At 32.3% G+C, this 17,915-nt stretch overlaps 2 protein-coding genes and 1 pseudogene across 2 annotated transcripts; 1 reads left to right on the top strand and 2 right to left on the bottom strand.

The window, feature by feature from the left end:
• Positions 1-72: 72 nt before the first annotated feature.
• On the top strand, positions 73-1,026 carry LOC146900566 (syntaxin-112 pseudogene; annotated as a pseudogene).
• Positions 1,027-1,298: 272 nt separating this feature from the next.
• Positions 1,299-6,133, bottom strand: LOC146900567 (ubiquitin domain-containing protein DSK2b-like). Its single transcript, XM_085735701.1, has 8 exons — positions 6,022-6,133; positions 4,601-4,822; positions 3,147-3,713; positions 2,760-2,929; positions 2,560-2,661; positions 2,188-2,246; positions 1,789-1,823; positions 1,299-1,500 (listed from the first exon to the last, which is right to left on the bottom strand). Exons 1-8 carry the CDS (start codon positions 6,131-6,133, stop codon positions 1,352-1,354), a joined length of 1,416 nt encoding a protein of 471 aa, XP_085591827.1. The 3' UTR covers positions 1,299-1,351.
• Positions 6,134-10,071: 3,938 nt separating this feature from the next.
• On the bottom strand, positions 10,072-14,423 carry LOC146900568 (ubiquitin domain-containing protein DSK2b-like). The gene is made up of 8 exons (XM_085736961.1): positions 14,335-14,423; positions 14,261-14,283; positions 12,759-12,980; positions 11,308-11,874; positions 10,881-11,089; positions 10,694-10,794; positions 10,459-10,493; positions 10,072-10,220 (listed from the first exon to the last, which is right to left on the bottom strand). Exons 1-8 carry the CDS (start codon positions 14,421-14,423, stop codon positions 10,072-10,074), a joined length of 1,395 nt encoding a protein of 464 aa, XP_085593087.1.
• Between the last annotated feature and the right edge of the window lie 3,492 nt (positions 14,424-17,915).

Raw genomic sequence — 17,915 nt, forward strand, 5'->3', positions numbered from 1 at the left:
ATGTGTTTTGCTTGTGTGTATTCATTTTCAATGAATGTTTTAAAATATTATTTATTTTAATGTTTTAAAATATTGTCTTAAAATAATTCTGGGTTTTGTATTTTTTGAACAATTTTTGTTATGGGTTTTGTTGTTTTTGAAGGTGGGTTTTGAAAAAACATTGCAAAGATGAATGACTTGATGACAAAATCGTTCCTAAGTTACGTGGAATTGAAGAAACAGGCACAGAAAGATTTTGACCTTGAACTAGGGAACCTCAACCCAACACAACCAAAGTTGAAATGGAAGAGATCACCAATCTCTTGTTAGATCTTCAGCAGCTGAATGAAGACACAAAATTCACTCACATTGCGAAAGTTCTTTGCGGGTTAAGAGACCGAATGGATTCCGATATGGTTGCCGTGCTGCCCAAGGCAAATATAATCAAGGCAAGGTTAGAGGCTTTTGAGAAATCAAACATTGCAAATCGAAGCATATCAGAATGCTACAAAGAAGGAAGTCCTATTGATAGAACAAAAATTTCTGTCACGGATGGTTTTAAGGTCAAGCTTAGGGACATGATGAATGATTTTCAGTCCTTGAGGGATAAGATTGTGTTGGATCATAAGGAGGTTTTGAAGAGAAGGTACTATACTGTCACAGGTGAGGTAGCTAGTGATGAGGTTATGGAGTTTGAATGAGCTTCATCAGGTTTTTCTTGATATGGCTATTTTGGTTGAGACTCAAGGCGAAAAAGTGGATAACATTAAGGATAATGTGGCCAATGCTGCTCACTACATTCATGGTGGAACTAGTAATCTTTACTATCAAGAAGAGGAATAGGAAATGGGTCTATTGGGTTATTTCTGTTTTGTTGATTGTGCTACTATTGATGTGTCTCATTGCAATGTTGGCTTCTTGAATGAAGCTATTTTGGAGGAAGTGGTTTGGAGTTGCAATGGTTCATTGTTTGTTAGTAGAAGTTCTATTAGAAGTTCTTGAGAATCTACACCATGTTTTTCATTAGTAACTTTTCTCCTTTCAACATATTTTATAACAGAAATCCTAATAAATCGGGTGCTAGACATTTTGCATTGAAAGTTAAAACTTAAAACATTCTCTTTAACAAACCAACAACTACTTCATTTAATAACATTAAGAGAATCTGCATGAATACCTCGACATAACTATAGAATCCATAAACAAATGCATGTGAAGTGTAATATACAGCTCCACCCAAGTCTCAAAACAAATAAGCGAAAAAATAAAATTGATAACAAAATATTCATTACAACCAATAAAATAGAAAGGAAACACGCATGTGTGACTTGACCGGAGAGAGCATCATGAAGGGAATTTTCCACATTATCTGCTACTGATTGGAGTTCCTTGAAAGACGTTGAATTGCAGCATGAACATCCCCTGAAGTGGCAATAAGAGATCTTATGTTTTCTTGTGTGTCAAAGAATCCCATCTCTTGAAGCTGTGAAAGTTGGGTGGCATACAATTGTTCTGCATCCTCTGAGAAGACAACAAAGTTAATGTGAGTACCGAGTAGTACAAAATCCAGAGGTTAAATGCATTAATGGGTTCCTGTATCATTTGAATATCTTTTGATTACTTCCAATTTATTTCGAAGTTTATAACGGAGTATTCTGGTTTATATATTAGAAGTAAGGGAAACCCTGACCACATACACAGGTATATTAATATACTCCTAAAAATTTCTGAGTAAGCACATACATATAACATAATCATATTTAATTTTTAATAAAACAGGAAAGAGAATGGAGGGGTTATCTTGCATACCACTGCCAGTGCCTCCAGTTGTCTGACCCGGTTTCCTGCAGACGATACCAGGTTAGTTCATCCTTAAAGAGGTCTTGTGTTATGCAGTTTTTGTTACATGCTTATAATGCAAGAAATGTTGTATGGTTTAATAAGAATAATATGAAATGCCCAAGCTCACAAAGCAGCGAAATTTCCCTAGTGAGTAGTGATAATTTTTAGGATTTCAAATGATGCATCAAGATGTAAGATTAGTTGCGCAATGGGGGTGTTAGACAGTTTGATCAAGAATAAAGATGCATTCTTGAGTAAAAGATTAAGAACACGAGATAAGACAATTAAAGTTCTTGATTCTTTTCAAGGATGGGAAAAATTAATGCCGAGGGAGAATGGAAAGAATAGGATTGCATATTTACTTACTGCATTGATTCTTGCTGATTAAGATGAGGTAGAAGATCTTGTTGCGGAGACAATGGTTGCTGTCATTGTGCAATAACACAAAATTGTGAGGATATTAATTGAAAGAATAGAAGTACCAAATAACATATCTTAGCAAAGCAAAATATTGGCAGAAGGATTTTCATTCAACCATCAGAACTATGATATCTTTGTCCAGCTATATCTGTATCGTGTGCTCATTAATTATTTTTCCATAATAAGTTATAACATTTAAAAACCTGATATTCTGAGCATCATGCAAGCAACATACTTATTAATGTAAGCAGAGATATAAAATCATATAATCAACCCTATGCTTGAGATAGAATAGAATATTCATTTAAATCCTCCTACCTCAGGCTGTAAAGACAAAGAAAGGAAATCTGGATTTTGAATCTCGTCTCTGAGAAAACTTAAATCAGCCTTGCCATTTTGTTCACCATCACTACCACCAAACTAAAAAGTAAATTAGATATTAGAACAATCCAATAAACACATGCACATTGCATCTTGTGTTAGTATTAGGCACAATAAGTAGTTACCTGACCCATAGCTTCTGGGTGGGAAGGTATAAATTCTTGTAGGGCAGGTTGATCTTGCACTAATTGGGTCGATAAATTAGCATTTGGCATAACATGTCCACCCAACAGGCCATCAACATTGGACAAATCAATTCTTTCTAAGGCAATAGTTGATCTTCTTATGTTACTCAGGTCACCTTCAACTGCATTGTCCCATATCAATTGCAACACCATCAGTCACAATATAATAAATTTGTAGTTATTCCAAGCCTTGGAAGCATTACTCAGACATAAGCACTGTACTATTTATAGTTACAAATTACTATAATAATCAGACTTAAAAATATATTTTTTTGAAAACAAATTAGTTAACAAGAGGTGTCGATTATCAAGTAACAATATTCTAGTGTTAGTACTTACTTCTTGTAGAAGACCAAGGATTGGGAAGTGGAGTAGTATTTGGTAGCGAAGAACCAGCATTTGTTTCGCTACTAGTTGACTGATCCATGGCGTGGCTGCCATAGATTCCTGCAGTGACATTTTCTTCTACAATTTCTTCATAAATGTACCTCATCAGGTTGAATCCCCCAGGAATAGATTCAACGCTGCTCAATTCGAGGTCAGCTAGTCTCCTTAATTCACGCACGATCCCAGGGATCCTTGCATCTTCAAGAATCCGGCTCACACTGCTAGGATCAAAAATTATGCTCGACAGCTCTTGACTGTTCGTCAAAATACTCCACATGACATCAGGATTCATGATTAGGTACTGCATATCTGGTCTGCTGAGAAATTCTCTCATTAAACGAGGATCAATGGAACCATGTAGGGGATGGCGGCGCTGCATTGGTTCAAAATCTGGATATCCTTCGCCAAGTAAGCCATCCCTCTCACCATCAGCATCAATGTCCATATTGTTGGCCCCATCATTTGCATCGGTGGGTGCAAAACAACGAACCAAAAAGACAGTATGATTTGCCTTCAAACCTATAGATTACAAATGTAGTTCAACATAGTTTACAAAATAGAAAAGTTTAAATATAGTCAAATGTTGTGTATTATAGCATCACCAAATGTAGATCTGTTAGTTTACTTCATAGATGAAGGAATGATTCACAAAATAGATGAAGTACTGAAATATGTTTAAGCATTAACTTAAAAGACGTAAACAATGTTCCAAATCGAAACCAGAAACTAGTTAAACCATTTTATATCTTGTACCCTCCAAGCTTCATTTTTCAGAAGAAAATAAAATAAAATAAAATAAAAGAGCATATGAAATCACTAGTAATAATTTAAGAAAATATAAGTGACTAAATGTAAGTGTTAATGGATATTGATATGTGTCGAACACAAGATACGCTTTTGATAAGTTTGCATAGCATCAAGGTAGAAAGAAATCATGAATCTTCTTGGAATGGAAGCAAGGGTAAAAATATAACCTTCACACCAATTCTAACACCAAAAATGTCATTAGAAATTTTTCCCTTTAAGCATATTTCTTTTCATAAATATTACAAAAATGTTTCACGGACATAGTCACATGCAAAATTATGGTTAATTCATTTGAGTATATGATTAATTCAGGTCACGTGAAAATTGTGAAATTGTGGTTAATAGTGTAATTAGTTTAACCCCAATTTTGTTTGCGAATTGAATTAATCATCTACTCAACTGAATGAACTAACCAAAATGTTGCATGTGTCGAAAAAAATGGATGTCAGAACATCGTTACTCTAAATATTAATCATCTATAAACTTTTTTAGTTCATAAAATTCATAAAACAATAAATAGACATCATCAAATTAATGAAAAATGGTTAAAACAAAAATGACATTAAAGTAACAAGACAACATGAGAAAATAGAATGTACCATAGCTTTGAAGAGATTGATTATTCTGCAAGATTTTTCCCTTGTGAATGAGTCTTTGATTTTGGATTGGGATGTCACACTTTCGAACGATAAGCTCTTTGAAGGATTCAACTGTGGATTCGAGTGCAGCTTCAACACAAAACTTTGAACCATTGAAGGAACGAACACTAATGTTTACACTTTCAGCAACGTCCTTCAATTTGCATGCAACAACTTCTTCATCTTCAATCACATAACAACACAAAATAATGTATCAAACTTTGCATGCATGCATGCATAATAAAGTTACGTTTGGATAATAACTAGTTACATGTTTATAATCTTTATAAGTTTTTAAGCAAGGAAATACATTTCAGTGGGATATGGTGTCATGTTAGGCATGTTTGTTTCAGCTTTTTTCTTAATTTTTTTTTCAAATACATACGTTTTTTTAGAAGTTTTTGTCAGTCAACCTGGTTTCAACTTTAAAATCTATTTTTTGACTCATGTAGAAGGAAAAATTCCAAAAAGATACTTTAAATAAAAAGTTTTTTTTGACAAAAAATAAAAAGTTTTTTTTTAAAGCTTCTCTTTAAAATAATTGTTGTAGATGACATTTTTAAAAAATATAATATTTTTATCTCAGTAGACAAATATAAAATAAATTTTGTTTTTATTTAATGCTCACATGAGAAGGGGAGAGGGTTGAAATTTGTTCTTGTGAGCTTAGCTCAGTTGGTATAGACAATGCATAATATATGCAAGGTCCGGAGTTCAAACTCCGGGCACCACCAAAAAAGAGGGTTGAAATTTGAGATCAAACCTAAGCACCGGCATATAACGTCGCTATAGCAAACCACTAAGTTTTAACAACACCAACATAAAAATCATATAGATCTAAGAATACAACTTATTTTCATTGGTGTATTAACTCCTTATTCTATTAAAAGATAGATATTGTTTTTTTTAAGCAAAATGGGTGCAAATGGATATCTGCAACACCTTAAGTAGATTAAAAAAAATATACATAAGACTGAGGGACATAAAATTTGATTCGATGGCAAAAAAAAAACCCCAAATTAATGGGTAAAATAAATCAAAGGAAAACACATATCTAATTTCATAGCAAACAATCAACATCACATGCACAATCTAGCAGACCCGATTACGTTCCAAAACCAAATTGCGAAAAAAAATGAGATATATTACCACAAGGAAAACAGTCTACTCTAGCTAGCACAAGAGCATAACAAAATACAGCAAAGTGCTTAATAGAATAAATAAACATAAAAATATAAAATATAAGGCATGATGACCTGTAGCAAATTGTAATTTCAGTGCAAAATTTACATATGGTGAAAGGTTGGTTTCAAAGTCACAAAAATGATTGACATATATGATACGTGACCAAACAAAAATAAGTGAGTCTAAAGTATATATACCTTCTGAAATATTTGGCGTATAATTGTTGCTCGTGGGACTGGTAACACCAACACTCTGAGCACCATTAGTTGGTAACAAAGATGTACATGAATCATTTTCATTGTTTGCCATGTCTGCACAAAACTTAATACTAGAGAAAACTTTAAGGAATCAATCAAGGGATTGGAAGATATATGTTTAGAGGTGAATTAGATAGAATTCTTCCTATTCACAATGCTTAGGAAGTTGAGATAGTATCATATATTCACAATGCTTAGGAAGTTGAGATAGTATCATACAATTTGATCAAATGTGAGGGTTTGAGGTTTATACAAAGAGTGCATTGGCTTGAGATTATTTATAATCAATACTCAAAAACTAACATATCTATTAATTTATTAACATTTGCCAAGAAATAATTATATTATTTATTAAAATAATGATTTATATATTTTTAGAATGTTGTTTTTTTTTCCAAAAAATATTTTTAGAAAGTTCATTGTGTGATATTTTAAAAATAATTTTTTTATTATTTTCTATAAATGTAAAAACTTTTCTAAATAAAAATAATATTATTTTAATGATGTTTAAATAAAAATAATACTTTTCGCATTAAATGCATATAAAAATTTATTTTTTTTCACCACAAAAAAAAAATGCATTTGGCACCTTGTATTTTTTTGGTAGGACAAAAGAAAAAGGTGCCTTATGTAATACAACTCATTATGAGCAAAACAAAAAAAAAATACTACTTTCATAGTAATTAAGAAATTTAGTTTAGTGCAATTAATTTTATATATTTCATGTAAAATTTAGGTAGAATTTACTAAATTGTTCTTTTTGATTTTTTTTAAGAAAAATTGTTCTTTTTGATTTTTTTTTGATGCACGGGGTTTGAACCTCGGACCTTGCATATATTATGCATTGTCCATACCAATTGAGTTAAGTCCACGAGGACAAATTGTTCTTTTTGCATTAAATATTTTTTTTCGTTTTTGGTAGAGAAAAGAGGGCAAAGACCACATAGAAAAAAGAAAGTTACAAAACTGAACAAACATTTCTAGGCATGAAAGCTCTGAAAATGTCCCTAAACAAAATACTATGCAGATTCTTTGGAGGGACTTCTAAAACAATGGGCACAAAAGAATCTTGTGTTAGACTATACACAGCTAACCAATCCAAACTAAACTAAATTTTGCAAGGTCCCGAGGAAGGTTTGGTAAGACTTCTAAAACAATTGTTCTTTACGAAAGGTTTGGTTTATTTGAACCTCCCGAGGAAGTTTAATAAGATCTCGGATTCGACGAAACAGAACGGAGATGGCTCCATTAATTATGCAACTACCTGTTACCAAATATTTTTGAATTAAATGACGATACATGAGGAAAAATAATATCATTAAAGTAGTAAACTTTCACTTAAAATAGTGACCAAGATTTGAAGCATCTTTTTTTCTTATAATAGTGTTTATGGGGTGTATACATCTATATAAGTTTAGGTTACGTGGACTTGTTATAAATCTAATATTCACCTGGATTTAGGTCATATGTCAAGAGTCTCTGCTCGTTCTGATGATGAATGTGTTCTGTTAAGATCTAAGAGTTAATCTTTCTTCATAAGTTCAACGTTGACCAACTAACTCACTTGTCGTCATTAAATAATTATATAATTGATTTAACAGACTGTTAATATTAATTTTTAGGCCAAATACCTTCAATGATCTTTTGAGTTTAACGTTTTACCGGATTAATCCTTTAAATTTTAAATAGGTCTTTTAAGTCATACAAAGTTTGCAACGTTGCCTTTTCCCATCAACTCTGTTAATTGATACTTATGTGGTTGTTAAACAATGATGTGGCAAAGTCAAATCATTAAAAAAAAAAAAAAGGTTTCCAAGATCTTCATCTTCTTCTTCCTCTTCAACCTTGGTCATCTTCTGTTCATTCTCAAGCTCAAACCCAGGATCAAAAACATCATAATCTTCGCCAAACTTGGCTTTCTTTTTCCTCGCCAACACAAATCTCAACATTACAACAACACAAATAAATCTAAAAAATCACTTTCCTTCATTATCACCTCTCTTAACATCGCAATAAGAAAATTCCCAAATGTTAAAGCATGACTTTAGAATTTTCTCATATGTCTTTATCTTCACATTTGATTTCAACAAATACTATTTGCCTCTTTCTACCCTTCTTGGAGTTTGATCTATGATTTAGAAATTATAAGATTTGATTATAAGCACCAAGGTTATCAAAATCGGGACTTTACTTCAAGTCGAAAGGGTGTAGCAAAATCGGGACTCGTAAAATCGCAATCAAAATCGTAGGATTTTACTCAAGGACTTTTGTAGAATCGATATAGGATAGCAAAGTCGGGACTCGTAAAATCGCAATCAAAATCGAGGATTCTACCAAAACAAAAATAATGCTAAATATATGTTATAAATTGCATATAGTAATAAATGACTAAAGTTCAAAGTACACAAAATACATATACATAAATGACTCAAAGCATAGATGCAAATATTATTTAGTAGTCATAATAATGGTAAATAACCTAGACAAAATACTTAAAGGAAAATCCTAATTGCCTGACAAAATACTTGATCACAAGTGAGTAAGGCTATTAAGTTTCAAGGCAAAGACTAGAGGCCTAAAAAAATATTTAATGGCAAAGCTTATATGTAATCATAAGTCACGAATAAATCGCCAATTATATGAACAATCCCGTGTAACTATTGAGGAAGTGTGGGGGAAGTGAAAGAATGAAAAATTTTGGCCTTTTGGGTATTTATAGAACCGGCTCATGGATTCAAATCGGGTCAATTTACGAACCGGGTCAAAAATTGACTCTTATCAAAAAATAAACAAAATCCTTCAAAATCCATCAAAATCCTGCGATTTTGAACGGATTTCACGATTTTGTGGGATTTTGTGCGATTTTGATAGGATTTTGCCTGTTTTTGGGACTTTGCTATGGATTTGAGTCGTTGAAGCTATGCAAAGTCGCAAAAACCAGGATTTTGGGACTTAAGTCGCGTTTTTGATAACAATGATAAGCACTAAAACTTGAAACAGATTCACATCTTGTTGCTTTGGTATTTAAGTCTCATGCTTTAGTTCCATGGCCCTTAAGAAACAGATGGTACAACCGTTTCTCCTTTCGTAGGAAGGGCAGCGGAACGTGTTGGACTTGTCTAGGGTTCGCTTCAATTTGGGAGGATGAAGAATGAATCAATCCAGCATTGATACTACTGTTAATCAATTTGAATTTTTCCTTAAGCACGTAACCACCCCAAAGAGACACCTGGAGCATTTCAACATTCGCTGTTGCGGTCAGGGACCCCAATTATCCTCATCTATCGAGAGCGAAATAGGACAATGATTTGAAAGACCACGAAGTAAACTCTTTGAATCATATTAGGCCATTGAGCACACCAATCTTCAGATAGTAAGAATCTATCGAGGCGGCTCATTGACAACCCATCTCCCCGATACCTTTTACCTTATGCATCTAAATCTAATGCCGAAATTAATTTTTTTTCTTTGATAGAATTAAGCTTCTCCAACCTCAAGACTCAGAGAATGTTGACAAAGTACTTAGAGATTACTTATCAACGACTTTCTTACACTAGCAGAAGTTGAACTCATGCCCTATATCATATAACCTGACTCCTTATACCAAATAGGTCAACACCCACTCGCATCGTACACCATGTTTTTCATTAGAAAATTTTCTCCTTTCAACATAGTTTATAACATAAATCCTAATAAATCGGAAGCTAGACATTTTGCGTTGAGAGTTAAGACATTCTCATTAACAAACCAGCAACTACTTCATTCAATAACATTAAGAAAATCTACATGAATACCTCGACATAACTATAGAATTCATAAAAAAAATACATGTGAAGTGTAATATAAAGCTCCACCCAAGTCTCATAACAAATAAGCAATAAAATAAAATTGATAACAAAATATTCTTTACAAGTAATAAAATAGAATGGAAACATGCATGTGTGACTTGACCGGAGAGAGCATCATGAAAGGAATTTTCCACATTATCTGCTACTGATTGGAGTTCCTCGAAAGACGTTGAATTGTGGCATGAACATCCCCTGAAGTTGCAATAAGAGCTCTTATGTTTTCTTGTGTGTCAAAAAATCCCATCTCTTGAAGATGTGAAAGTTGGGTGGCATACAATTGTTCTGCATCCTCTGAGAAGACAACAAAGTTAATGTGAGTACGGAGTAGTACAAAATCCAAAGGTTAAATGCATTAATAGGTTCATGTATCATTTGAATTTCTTTTGATTAGTTCCAATGTATTTGGAAGTTTATAACGGAGTATTCCAGTTTATATATTAGAAGTAAGGGAAACCCTGACCACATACTTAAGAGACACAGGTATCTACACCTAAAAAATCAAAGAGAATGAAGGGGTTATCTTGCTTACCACTGCCAGTGCCTGCAGTTGTCTGACCCGGTTCCCTGCAGACGGATACCAGATTAGTTCATCGTTAAAGAGGTCTTGTGTTATGCAGTTTTTGTTACATGCTTATAATGCAAGAAATGTTGTATGGTTTAATAAGAATAATATGCAATGCCCTGGCTCACAAAGTAGCAAAATTTCCCTAGTGATAACTTTTCGCATACAGAATCGGGAAGATTTAAATTTTACTATGAAATACCTGAGACGTGAAGACAAAGAAAGGAAATCTGGATTTTGAATCTCTTCTCTGAGAAAACTTAAATCAGCCTCACCATTTTGTTCACCATTACGACCACCAAACTAAAAAGTAAGTTAGGTATTAGAACAATCCAATAAACACATGCACATTGAATATTGAGTTAGTACTAGGCACGATTAGTAGTTACCTCTGGGTGGGAAGGTATAAATTCTTGTAGGGCAGGTTGATCTTGCACTAATTGGGTCGATAAATTAGCATTTGCCATAACATGTCCACCCAAGAGGCTATCAACATTGGAAAAATCAATTCTTTCTAAAACAATAGGTTCGCGCTGTAGATAATCATCCTCATTCTCACCAGTGATTGATCTTCTTATGTTACCCTGGTAACCTTCAACTGCATTGTCCCATATCAATTGCACCACCATTAATCACAATATGGTAAATTTTTTAGTTACTCCAAGCCTTAGAAGCATTACTTAGACATAAGCATTGTACTATTTATAGTTACAAATTACTATAATATTCAGACTTAAAAATATATTTTTTTAAAAACAAATTTGTTAACAAAAGATGTCGATTGTCGAGTAACAATATTCTAGTGTTAGAACTTACATCCTGTAAAAGACCAAGGATTGGGAAGTGGAGTAGTATTTGGTAATGAAGAACCAGCATTTGTTTCGCTACTAGTTGACTGATCCATGGCTTGGCTGTCATAGATTCCTGCAGCGACATTTTCTTCTACAATGTTTTCATAAATGTACCTCAACTGGTTTAATCCCCCAGGAATAGATTCAATGCTGCCCAGTTCGAGGTCAGCTAGTCTCCTTATTTCATGCCCGATCCCAGGGATCCTTACATCTTCAAGAACCCGGCTCACACTGCTAGGATCAAAAACTATGCTCGACAACTCTTGACTGTTGGTTAAAATATTCCACATGATATCAGGCATCAAAACTAAGCACTGCAGATCCGGTGTGCTTAGAAATTCTCTTAAAAAGTGAGGATTAATGGAAGCATGTAGTGGATGGCAGCGCTGCATTGGTTCAAAATCTGGAAATCCTTCCCCAAGTAAGCCATGCCTCTCACCCTCAGCATCAATGTCCGTATTGTTGGTCCCATCATTTGCATTGGTGGGTGCAAAACAACGAACCAAATAGACAGTATGATTTGCCTTCAAACCTATAGATTACAAATGTAGTTCAACATAGTTTACAAAATAGAAAAGTTTAAATGTGGTCAAATGTTGTGTATTAAAGCATCACTTAATAGATCAAAGAATAATTCACAAAATATACGAAGTACTCAAATATGTTTAAGCATTAACATAAAAGATATAAACAATGTTCCAAATCGAAACCAGAAACTAGTTAAACCATTTTATCTTGTACCCTGCAAGCTTTATTTTTCTGAAGAAAAAAAATAAAATAGAAGAGCATTTGAAGTCACTAGTAATAATTTAAGAAAATATAAGTGATTAAATGTAAGCGTTAATGGACATTGATATGTCTCGAACACAAGATACGCTTTTGGTACGAAGTTTTCTACTGCATATATAGCATCAAGGTACGTAGAAAGAAACCATGCATGAATTTTCTCATAATGGAAGCATGGGTGAAAATATAGCCTTCGCACCTAAATCTAACGTAAAATCTTATATTAGAAAATTTTTCTCTTTAAGCATATTCTTTTCATATATATTACAAAAATGGTTCATGCATGCACACCCAAATTTCCCAACACCTGCGACACAGTCCCATGCAAAATTATGGTTAATTCAATTGAGTATATGATTAATTCATATCACGTTGAAAATTGTGAAATTGCGGTTAATCATGTAATTAGATTAACCATAATTTTGACTGTGAATTGACCTAATCATCTACTCGACAAAATTAACTAATTTTTGGAGGTAATCACTAAATATTAATCATCCGTAAGCAATACATTTTTTGTTGATAAATGAGATATTCACTTCAACAAACCAATCATTAAACTCATAAAAAAATGGTTAAAACAAAAATGACATAAAATGTAACAAGACAACATGAGAAAATAGAATGTACCATAGCTTTGAAGGGATTGATTATTCTGCAAGATGTTTCCCTTGTAAATGAGTCTTTGATTTTGGATTGGGATGTCACATTTTCCAGTGATAAGCTCTTTGAAGGATTCAACTGTGGATTCGAGTGCAACTTCAACACAAAACTTTGAACCATTGAAGGAACGAACGTTGATGTTTACACTTTCAGCAACACCCTTCAATTTGCATGCAGCAACTTCTTCATCTTCAATCACATAACAACACAAAATAATGTATCAAACTTTCAATGCATGCATGCATATGCATAATAAAGCAATGGATAATAACTTGTTACATGTTTATATTCTTTATAAGTTGCTATTAGACCAACCGGTGTCTATGCCTAGTCTACATTAAGTGGCTACACTTGTTTTTTCAATGATTTTAGAAGTGTGTTTAATTAAAAATGGATAAGGCTAAACACTTTACGCCGACTTATCTACTTTTTGACTAAATTTTATGACGATCAACTTACTTAAATAAATAAATAATATATTTTATTTTTATATTAAATTTAGTATTTTACTCCCTTCGATCACATTTATAAGCAAAAAAAAATTTTATGATTCATTGAATAACTAATGTATTTGACTTATATATAGACCAGATACAATAATCATTCAATGAATCTAAAAAGTTTTATTTTTTGCTTATAAATGTAACCGAAAGGAGTATATCAATTAACTTTTTCAATAATTTAATCATATTAGCCTACATCAATTTTTGACGTATCTAAAGGCATTGTTGTAAAATGGAATTAAAGTAAAATGTCATAAAGTTATATTCTTTTTTTTTTTTTTTAGGGATAAAGTTATATTCTTTAAAAAGCCATTTTTTATATATGACTTGTCAAGATGCCACACACACTCACATGAGAAGGGGGGAGGTTGAAATTTGAGATCAAGAATAAAACGTTGTCATAGCAAACCACTAAATTTTAACAACACCAACATAAAAATCATAGATCTAAGAATACAACTTATTTTCACTAGTACATTAACTCTTTAGTCTATCAAAAGATAGATCTAATTTTTTTTTAAGCAAAAAGGGTGCAAATGGATCTGCAACACCGTAAGTAGATTAGAATAAAAATAAAAATGAGTACATAAGATTGGGGGACATAAAATTTGACCTAGTGGCAAAAAACAACTCCAAATAGGTCAAATAAATCAAAGAAAAACACATATCCAATTCCATAGCAAACAATCACACATTGCATGCACAATCCAGCAGACTGGATCCAAAACCAAATTGCAAATAAAAGATAGATCTAGTTACTTGTTTAAAACCTCAACATAAAATAAGTACTTGATAGAATGAATAAACATAAAAATGTAAAATATAAGGCATAATGAGATGTAGCAAGTTGTGATTTCATTGCAAAATTTACATATGGTGAAAGATTTGATTTCCAAGCCATGAAATGACGATTGGCATATAGAATACGTGACCAAACAAAAATAAATGAGCCTAAAGTATATATACCTTCTGAAATATTTTGCTTATGACTGCTGCTGGTAGCTCCAATTTCCATCTTGAAGAGACTCCCAAAATTGCACTCACCACTAATGGGACTCATAACACTATCACTATGAGCGCCATTAGTTCGTGACAATGATTTACATGAATCATTTTTGTTGTCTTCCATGTCTGCACAAAACTTTCAGTTATCAAATAAGGGGTAGGAATATAGATGTTTAGAGGTGAGTAAGAATTCTTCCTATACACAATGCTTTGGAAGTTGAGATACTATCATACAATTTGATCAAATGTGAGGGTTTGAGGTTTATAACTAAGAGTGCATTGGCATGAGATTATTTATACTCGTACTCAAAAACTAACATATCTATTAATTTATTAACATTTGCCTTGAAATAATTATTTTTTTTATTAAAATAGTAATTTATATACTTTTGGAATGTTGTTTTTTTTTTCAAAAAATATTTTTAGAAAGTTCATTGTGTGAGATTTTAAAAATAATTTTTTTATTATTTTCTAAAAATGTAAGAACTTTTCTAGGTTAAAAAAATATCCTTAATGAAAAACAAAAAAAAAAGGTGCCTAATGTAATACAGCTCATTATAAGCAAAACAAAAAAAAATACTACTTTCATAGTAATTAAGAAATATAGTTTAGTGCAATTAATTTTATATATTTAATGTAAAATGTAGGTCAAATTTACTAAATTGTTCTTTTTAATTATTATTTTTTAGAAAAATTTGTTCTTTTTGTTATTAGTGGGAAAAAGTCACTCAACTATTTGCATTAGATATTTTTTATTTTTTTCGTTTCTAGTACAGAAAAAGGGCAAAGATCAAAGAGAAAAGGAATATTACAAAACTAAACGAACATTTTTAGGGATGAAAGTTCCAAAAATGTCCTCAAACAAAATATTATACAGTTTCCTTGGAGGGAGCTCTAAAACAATCAATGTGCACAAAATAATCTTGTGCTAGACTATACACAGCTAAGTAATTCAAACTTATGTTTCCTTCACGCAAGGTGTGGTTTATCTAAGCCTCCCGAAAAAGTTCAATAAGAATTCGGATTCGAGAATCAGAACGAAGTAACCCCATTAATCATGAAATTACCGGGTACCAAATATTTTTGAATTAAATGACGTTAAATGACGATGTATATGAGAACTTAAAATAGTGAACAAGATCTAAAGCGGGGGGGGGGGGGGGGGGGGGGGGGGGGGGGGGGGGGGGGGGATCGAAATATAAATCTTAAAAAGAATTAAGTTTGGAGTAGTAATCCGTTTCAAGAAAAAGAAATAAAAAGGTGTATACATCTTTATAAGTTTAAATTATGTGGACCTGTTATAAATTTAATATTCGGATTTAGGTCATATGTCAACAGTCTTTGCTCGTCCTGGTAAATGTGTTTTGTTATGATCTAAGAGTTAATCTTTCTGCACAAGTTCAAGATTGATCAACCAAAACTCACTTGTCATCATTACATAATTATATAATAGATTTAACATACTATTAATATTAATTTTTATTTTTATTTTAAAACATTTTTTATTGGTTTATCATGCTTTTTTTTTTTTTTTGAAGAGGTTAAAATGAGATATATTACCACTGCAAAAGGTCCTCCCTAGCATAAGGTATGCCAGAGGAGAAACATAGAATCGACAACAATATTTACAAAACCGACAAAAACACGGTAAAACAAGAAAACAACAAACAGTTAACCAATACCCAAAATGGTGTAAGGAGTAAGCCACCAACCATGGTAATTAAAGGAAAAAGATGGAAACTTCGCCTTCAACCACATGAAAGTTAGTGATTTAATTTTATCCACCACTTGAACACTAGAGCAATCTTTACCATTGAATAATCTGTTGTTTCTTTCCTTCCAAATTTCCCACGCAGATGCAAACCAAATAACCTGAAGAATAGAACGCCGAGCCTTAGCTACGCCCCCCGCAAAAATGAATTGATTAAAATGATCCCCAACACATAAGGGTGAGGCTGTAATGATTTAATTCGTCAATTAGCTAAAGCAACCAGCTCTAATGCATATATTACTTATTGACCTTAATCTAATCGAAATATAAATCTTAAAAAGAATTAAGTTTGGAGTAGTAATCCGTTTCAAGAAAAAGAAATAAAAAGGTGTATACATCTTTATAAGTTTAAATTATGTGGACCTGTTATAAATTTAATATTCGGATTTAGGTCATATGTCAACAGTCTTTGCTCGTCCTGGTAAATGTGTTTTGTTATGATCTAAGAGTTAATCTTTCTGCAAAAGTTCAAGATTGATCAACCAAAACTCACTTGTTATCATTACATAATTATATAATAGATTTAACATACTATTAATATTAATTTTTATTTTTATTTTAAAACATTTTTTATTGGTTTATCATGCTTTTTTTTTTGAAGAGGTTAAAATGAGATATATTACCACTGCAAAAGGTCCTCCCTAACATAAGGTATGCCAGAGGAGAAACATAGAATCGACAACAATATTTACAAAACCGACAAAAACACGGTAAAACAAGAAAACAACAAACAGTTAACCAATACCCAAAATGGTGTAAGGACTAAGCCACCAACCATGGTAATTAAAGGAAAAAGATGGAAACTTCGCCTTCAACCACATGAAAGTTAGTGATTTAATTTTATCCACCACTTGAACACTAGAGCAATCTTTACCATTGAATAATCTGTTGTTTCTTTCCTTCCAAATTTCCCACGCAGATGCAAACCAAATAACCTGAAGAATAGAACGCCGAGCCTTAGCTACGCCCCCCGCAAAAATGAATTGATTAAAATGATCCCCAACACATAAGGGTGAGGCTGTAATGATTTAATTCGTCAATTAGCTAAAGCAACCAGCTCTAATGCATATATTACTTATTGACCTTAATCTAATCAAAAATTATATTTGACACAAATTTTACCAGCAATTTGGATGATCAACATAGTTTAAATATATGATTAATTTTTTTTAATAGATAATTGGTGAATATGGAGACAAAGATATTAGCCACTGGCTATTGTTAGTTGCTGAAATTTTCATTCACAAGATCTTTCCATTTGATTCGAGATGAAACATAATAGATTTAAAATAAAATATAAGAACTCTAGAAAATTATTTCGTATAGTTTTATTCTTGCCAATCTTCGTAAGAAAAAACTTCAATATCGTCATAAAATTCTAGAGGGTTTCTTTTTCCACCCTCGAACTTCTCGCATGCCTTATTTTTGGATTTTAAAATTCAAAAAATGGATGATTTTAGAGTATTTATGAACGTGTTATACGTTTTTCAGATTATATAATCTAAAATTCAATAGAACGCATGAAAAACAAGTAGCACGAGAAAATAAATTATCAAGAATCTATGTTAGCGGAGATTGCAATTGTTATGGCGCCCTTAGAATTTAACTACAATTGTTTTGAGAATTTTCTTGTAGTAATTTTTCCCCCTCTAGTTTGAGAATTAGATTTTACATAGTTACAACAAGACGTTGCAACTGATCTGAGTCATATGATCTCAAATCATCAATCGAGATTAATTTATTCTGTAAAACCTAGTTTCATTTTAAACTGCTGGTCTTAAATCATCGGTTGTGATCTACTACAAAGGAAAACTGTGTGAAATTTTGACAAGAGAGAATCAGGAA

This window comes from Medicago sativa, chromosome 8, assembly GCF_051527215.1.
Source record: "Medicago sativa cultivar Bolivia chromosome 8, Bolivia_mono, whole genome shotgun sequence".
Lineage (NCBI taxonomy): Eukaryota > Viridiplantae > Streptophyta > Magnoliopsida > Fabales > Fabaceae > Medicago > Medicago sativa.